This window comes from Notolabrus celidotus, chromosome 18 (assembly GCF_009762535.1).
Source record: "Notolabrus celidotus isolate fNotCel1 chromosome 18, fNotCel1.pri, whole genome shotgun sequence".
NCBI lineage: Eukaryota > Metazoa > Chordata > Actinopteri > Labriformes > Labridae > Notolabrus > Notolabrus celidotus.
This window is the reverse complement of record NC_048289.1, coordinates 31,572,542-31,580,156: the sequence shown is the minus strand read 5'-3', so window position 1 is coordinate 31,580,156 and position 7,615 is coordinate 31,572,542. Positions and strand designations below refer to the sequence as shown.

Genomic DNA, 7,615 nt, shown 5'->3' with positions numbered 1-7,615 from the left:
CAGCAGGTTGAATGTATGAATGTTACAAAAAATGGAAATAAGTAAAAAAATTAACATTCTCAACGACATCTCAAGACCCCCTACAAGTGTATATGACCCAATAAGGGGTCCAGAGCCACACTTTGAGAACCCCTGCTTCAGGTAAATTATTCTGATTTTAATTTGAAGGACACATAGAATCAACTCTTATTTTGAAAACATGTACCGGAAGTGATATCAGCTGTTCACCTCCAGCTTCACGTTGGTGCCTGACAGCTGCCACACTGGACTCGGACTGAGCCGAACTGTGTAAGTAAATCCACAATCCGCTCCTTTTACTGCCTGCTCGCGTCCTCCCGGTCCGACTCTGTGGACCACCTTCAGGTACCGGTCTGAACCGGATCTGTTGAACCGGTTTACAGAGTCGAACAGTTCAAGGAGTTAAAGGAGGCGCGAGGGGAAATCAGTCGATGTGTTTAGGCCCGTGACAACAGTTTGATCTCCACAGGGAGAGACTCTGTTTAATGGATCATTACACTCAGTGTGTTATTACTGGATAACTGCACGACTATGACGTCAGCGGTCGCGTTACATTGTAGTAACAACACGTCGATATCAGTGTGATTATGTTTTCATGATCAGGCCTATAGAGGGTGATTAGTGAGGGGGAGACTGACGATACGGTACACGATATTAAGTCACGGTAATATTGTGGTTACAATATTTTTGGATATCTGAACTAATGTAAGATAATCATTCAATAATACATCATAACATACTGTAAACTGAATATGATGATTATAATGCATTAACATGAACTGTATGTTGCTGTATAGACATTTTATTCTGACTCATGGAGGAAAGAGATTTTCCTTAAAGGTATTTCCTGGAGTGTTGCAACATATAAACATAACCTCACAAGTAGGGCTGGGCGATACGACCTAGAAATAAAATCCCTGATTTTTTATTTTTTTATAAAAAACTAAATTTACCATTTTAATCGATTTTGTGTTTTTCTCCTGAAAAAAGAAATCTACACATGATTTAATTGTATTAATAAAATGTTCAAGGCAAACTGAATTTCCCCTTAAAGGTACAGTGTGCAATACACAGTGACCGAACAGACTTGGTAGGAATGGGAAACAATATTCATTGTACTGATATTCCTTTTTTGATAGTAAAGATTTGACAAATGGAGTATCATACTTATCAGGCATCACAGGAACTTATTTTCATTAAAGGCCAGTGTTGTTTCCCAGGAGGGGTGGGGCTAGGAAGCATTTCAGTCTAAAATCTGACTGTTAAAGGTGACATATCAGGCTTTTTTCATCAACATATATTGGTCTAAGAGGTCCCCAAAACATGTCTTTAAAGTTTATGCTCAAAAAAACACTTTGAAATCAGATTCTGGCCTGCCTGAAAAGTCCTCTTCTTCATTCCTCATCAGAACAGTCTGTTTTCTCTCTGACCACGCCCCCTCAGGAAGTGGGTGTGGCCTCGGCTCTCCAGCACGTTGATCTAATGTTTACATGTTGGCTGAATATACACGGCTGCTCACAGACCTGCGTTACTTCAACCCTCTTAATCTGATCCTGATGGAGAGGCGCCTGTAGCAGGACCTTTCTGAAGGATTGGTCACAGATTTAGTGTTTCTTGTTGTTTTATTTATCAGTATGTAGACGTGTGTCTTGGTACACAGCTACAAACATGTAGCTATGTGGCTATGCTAACTAGCGCTAGCACTTATCCATGATAAATAGAAATCATCCACTAGATCTTCAAATCTGCAGACGTGGGGATTAAAACCGACCTCTGCCAGAAAGGCAGCAGGACCTTTTCTGAAGGATTGGTCACAGATTTAGTGTTTCTTGTTGTTTTATTTGTCAGTATGTCGACGTGTGTCTTGGTACACAGCTACAGCTACAGCTATGAACATATAGCTATGTGGCTATGCTAATTAGCGCTAGCACTTATCCATGACAAATAAAAATCATCCACTAGATCTTCAAATCTGCAGACGTGGGGAGTAAAACCGACCTTTGTGTTTATTAAGACAGCCTACAACTAGCATGCCTCCCTCCTAAGCTCCTTGTTAGCACACATTTGTGCAGGTAATGAAAAACGGAGGAGGGGTTGAGTTGTATTTTATACAGTCTATGGGCTGAACAAGCTCCGAGCTCTGACTTCCTGTTACAGACCGGATATTGTTGTTACGTAACAAAAACACAGAAGTCTGAAACGGCTGGTTTCACACACATTTACAGAAAGGTGTAGAAATCAAAACAGGGGTGGAATGGATTTTTTTCATTCTCGGGAGGTTTGTAGACATGCCAGGGAACACATATTTCAGGTAAAGAACCATTAAAAATTCAATTTTGCATGATATGTCACCTTTAAGATATTGCTAAATAGTCTTACGTCCACACACTGTACCTAAAAAAAAGTGCAAACTGTAAACTTTTCTTTAAAAGTGCATTATGTAGTTTCCCTAACATTGAATTCAAATACAATATAATTTTAAGGCCTCTGAAAACAAATACAAACCTAGAAAAGTGCCTGTAACAGAAGGGCAGACACTACCAGAGTAATAAAAGCAGTTTAACTTTCAGCTACATGTCTAGCTTGAAGCGGAGAATGTTACAGAGGAAATGTAGATTTTCTTCTTTTGAAATCGCCTGAAACCAAAAATTAATGGATTAAATCGATGTATCGTACAGCCCTACTCACAATGTGGCTTTAATCCAACATGATTTTATGGGATTTTTAAGCATAATGACAAAAAAAGAAAATACACCCAAATTGCTGTTTGGTTTCATCCATGATAGTAAAATAATAATTTTGAGGGTGAAACAAAAGGGACTTTAATTTTCCTTCACATCCTTTGGTTTGTATGGTGGCTGGGGAGTGCAATACTAATTCACAAAGGATGAAACATTTTTACAAACTGCAGATTCTGATGGAAAGGAATGTACCAAGGACTTTCAAAATAAATCTGTGATATGAAAATGTGCAACAGCCAGGGAATTTAAATACAGTTGTGCTCATAAGTTTACATACCCTGGCAGAATGTATGGTTTCTTGGGTAGTTTCTGTTGTCTTTCTGATATAAAAAGGGTAAACACAGTTGTTTGATAAAAAAATTGCTTCACCCAACAACTAACCATGAGTGAGAAGAAAAAATGTTCTCTTATCATTCATATTCTCTGAAACATGGCCAAAGAAATCACAAATTCTGCCAGGGTATGTAAACTTATGAGCACAACTGTATATCTGACATTAATGAGCCACTAAAATTCAGATTCAGACTGATAAGAGAACACCTTGAAATGTGTTCACAGCATTATCTGATTTGGAATTTCAAAATAAAAAACACAGGTAAATTTAGCTGCTTGTATTTTGAAATCAGATAAAGTATTTTGAAGTGTTTTCTTATCATTCTGAATCAAAATATCTTGGTGGGAACATGTTTGTTAATGTCAAATATAAATTAATACCCCTGCTGTTGCACATTTTCATATTACAGACGTATTTTATTTAGAAAATTGTTGGTACATAACTTTTCTGCCAGAATCTGTAGTTTGTTAAAAAAAAAATTCCGTCGCTTGTTAAAGTGTTCCTGATTTTGTAACAATGTTTTTTTTTTGTCTCCAACTTTGTAGAACTGTTCCATCCTTTGTAAATTCACATTGCACTTCCCAGCCAGTGCAGGCTCGGTGTTTGCATGTTCATAAAACTCCCAGTATGTCTAAAATCATCGTCAGTGTTGAAACAGAATGCAGATCTTAAGGAGGGAAACTAAAACTCATTTACTCGTGCTTCCTTCACACCTACCTGTAAATCTGTCACTTCTTTATTTATTAACCTGCAGCAGAGTGAGAACATAATCTTTGCTAACCTATCTGGAGTATGACATATTGATATTTAAGACAAATGCATTAAAATAAAGAAATACTGAGTATTTCCCTGCAGAGAAAAACATCACACATTTCAAAATGGTGCTATTTCATTCTGCAGAACAGTCTGCAAACCTTTGAATCTGCAGCCCTCGATAAAATCTGCATGTGTCCTGTTATGTGTGTGTGTGTGTGTGTGTGTGTGTGTGTGTGTGTGTGTGTGTGTGTGTGTGTGTGTGTGTGTGTGTGTGTGTCCGAAACAGCAAACGAGGGAAACAGCTGCACTGCAATGACATTTTAAAACACGACTGCTGCTATAGGCTCAGACTGCTATAGGCTCAGATTGCTATAGATTCAGATTGCTATAGATTCAGACTGCTATAGGCTCAGATTGCTATAGGCTCAGACTGCTATAGGCTCAGATTTCTATAGATTCAGACTGCTATAGGCTCAGACTGCTATAGGCTCAGATTGCTATAGGCTCAGACTGCTATAGGCTCAGATTGCTATAGATTCAGACTGCTATAGGCTCAGATTGCTATAGATTCAGACTGCTATAGGCTCAGATTGCTATAGGCTCAGACTGCTATAGGCTCAGACTGCTATAGGCTCAGATTGCTATAGGCTCAGACTGCTATAGACTCAAGACTGCTATAGACTCAGACTGCTATAGGCTCAGACTGCTATAGGCTCAGATTGCTATAGATTCAGACTGCTATAGGCTCAGACTGCTATAAACTCAGACTGCTATAGACTCAGACTGCTATAGGCTCAGATTGCTATAGATTCAGACTGCTATAGGCTCAGACTGCTATAGACTCAAGACTGCTATAGACTCAGACTGCTATAGGCTCAGACTGCTATAGGCTCAGACTGCTATAGACTCAAGACTGCTATAGGCTCAGACTGCTATAGGCTCAGACTGCTATAGACTCAGACTGCTAAAGGCTCAGACTGCTATAGACTCAAGACTGCTATAGACTCAGACTGCTATAGGCTCAGACTGCTATAGGCTCAGACTGCTATAGGCTCAGATTTGAGTGTTGTCTGTTTGAAACAAAGGCAAGACATATTACCAAAACTTCACCCTTATCTTTGGGCCCTGTGCGTGTGTGTGTGTGTGTGTGTGTGTGTGTGTGTGTGTGTGTGTGTGTGTGTGTGTGTGTGTGTGTGTGTGTGTGTGTGTGTGTGTGTGTGTGTGTGTGTGTGTGTGTTTGTGTGTGTGTGTGGGAGTAAACAGCAAAAGAGGGAAACGGATGCACGAGTCACAACAATGGCGTTTTAAAACACGGCGGCCCCGTCCAGGTCGACTCTCTGGCCATTGTTACTTTTTTTATGTCACATGTGAAAAAGTGGAATCAGAATCAGAATCTGTGGCAGGTAAATAAGCCGGGTCAGTCTCAGGTCAGGTGCAGAAGTTATTTGTTTTTAAAGTTAATATTATTAGAATTAAAAATAATAAGCTACACGTCTTTAATGGGAAAGGAGTGGGTGGTGGAAAGTGTCAGGTGAGAGAAAAGGTACCTAAACCACAGTGTGACACCTGCTGACTTCACCATCTATAACTGTAGACGCTCGCTCTGTCAGCTCAAGGCGAGCAGCTGAATAATAATGCAAGGTCTCAGGCTGTGTGTGTTGATGTGGTGTTCAACTTTGCAGCTTGTTAAACATTAAACTTACACCCACACACACATGCCCTGGTTATTGAAAGTTTGCAGGTTTCAGTCACTTAATAATCCGATGCATGCATGCATGCTTGAACTCGCACTTCCTGTGTCCAATTCTGTCACCGTGCATGGAGGTCACACACTCTCTGCAGACCACCGTCCACCCTCTGCAGCACGGAGCTTTCAAAAACCCTGAAACTGAGAGTTTCTGCGTGCACATCCTCATTCGAGAGTCTTAATTATCTGCAGGGTGTGTTTCAGTTCTTGGGGGACGTGCTTAGTCTGAATCTGAGCTGTGGGACTGACAGGGTATCGCTCATTTGCATATCAGGAAGCTGCAAACTGTCACCACGCCGCATATTTAGCAGACACATCATCAGCGGTAACACTTCAACCTTTTACGTGTTGAACTCCAGGTTTGGTTTTGTTGCAGAGATGCTGCATCCACTCGTGTGAAATTAAAGGCACAGTAAGGAGTTTTTTTGAGGTACATAACTGTCGCTGTGTCTCCCGCCTCCATGCAGCGTTCCTGTGATGCCCCAGGGCGGGCTGAGCTGGTCGGGGTTGCGATGCCTTATGTGGACCGACAGAATCGCATCTGCGGCTTCCTGGACATCGAGGAGAATGAGAACAGCGGGCGGTTCCTGCGGCGATACTTCATCCTGGACACTCAGCAGGGCAGCCTGCTGTGGTTCATGGACAACCCACAGGTGAGACCCAGAAGGCGACCCGAACCCTGACGCCTGGATTCTGATTCTAGACCCTTTTTTGTTTCATATCCAGTTATAAAAATGAAGTTCAGCTTCTTTCTGAAGTTGAGGAAACATGTTTTCAGCAGACAGTCAGATATAGTAATGAGCTAATGGACTGACTTCCTTCTTCCGGGAAAGTATTATTGACAGTTCACCTCAGTTCGCTATAAAACCAGACCTGCAGGGACTTGAAACCCGGCCCTGGAGATCCTCCAACAATTCAGTTTATGTTCTTCAGTAAAAGCAAAGAGGGACAGCTTTCCAAAGCGTCTTTCCGCCTATCCAACAACCAAGATCTTTCATTTGTGAGCTTTGAAACTCTTTGTCAGAAAGGAGGAACTGGTGCATTTTAAAAAGGTCTATTTTCAGCAGCAGGTTCATCCACCTGTGATGTTTTGGTGAGAAGAGAAAGGAAGGTAAAGACGAAGAGAGGAAGTGATCTGGTGTATCGGGCCGAGCTGTGCTAACCACAGGTTTTGAAATGGTTGGATGAAGGCGAGGCGGGTTAATTTGTAAAGCAGCGTTCAAACAAAGAGATCCATTCAGAGTCTAAAACAAAACAGTGACATTAACAGCATTTAAATACATTCTAAAGATGGAAAAGCAAAAGACAGTCAAGTGAATGTTCAGTAAATCATGTGTGTCACACAAAGCAGCCAAACAGGAACTGGAACAGAAATGACAAAGGTAAGTAGGAGCAGTAGGATCTTATTATTTGCAGCTGGGGAATTCCTCCGACTCTGCAGACTCATGCTGATGAAGGTGTTTGGCACTTTTTATGAATTTATTAGAATCCTCATTCATGCTTACAACTTTCAAGAATGACCTCCCTTCAACATGTATCTGAAGTCCTCTGACGCAGCATTTAGATCATACTCTGTAACCCAATAAAAGAAGCTCTGTGTACTTTGACCCTTCTTCACAGATTGTAGTAAGAACAGGCTGCAAAGTTATCTAAAGGTCTAATTCATGAAGAATATTGTATTATTGATATTTAAAGTTCTGCAGCTCTGTGCAGTTTGCTCTTGTTTTGCGTCTGATTGTGGAGGCGAGCTGTCGGCATCTTCTCTCTGTGTGTAGCTGCGCTGTGCACTCTCATCCTGACAGAGTTTAAAGCTGTTCTGACCTTTTTGTTTCTCTTTGTTCAGAATCTGCCTAAAGGTGCAGAGAACGTGGGGTCTCTCAAACTCACCTACATCTCCAAGGTAAGTCCCCTCTGCTTCAGACACACACACACACACACACACACACACACACACGTACACATGATACGGCAAGACATAGTAAGTTACGACAGGATACGATACGGCACGACACGATACTG

At 41.2% G+C, this 7,615-nt stretch overlaps 1 protein-coding gene across 5 annotated transcripts in view; it reads left to right on the top strand.

Annotated features, from left to right (window-relative positions):
* Window positions 1-226: 226 nt before the first annotated feature.
* Window positions 227-7,615, top strand: part of LOC117830536 (pleckstrin homology domain-containing family A member 1-like) — a 28,759-nt gene continuing 21,370 nt past the window's right edge. For all 5 annotated transcript variants that reach the window (XR_004634795.1, XR_004634796.1, XM_034708686.1 and 2 more), the window contains exons 1-3: window positions 227-288; window positions 6,064-6,249; window positions 7,440-7,496. Coding sequence is in view for 3 of the 5 variants with exons in the window: in XM_034708686.1 (XP_034564577.1) it covers window positions 6,109-6,249; window positions 7,440-7,496 (198 nt within the window). In the remaining 2 variants the exon portion in view is untranslated. The remainder of the gene's footprint in view (window positions 289-6,063; window positions 6,250-7,439; window positions 7,497-7,615) is intronic.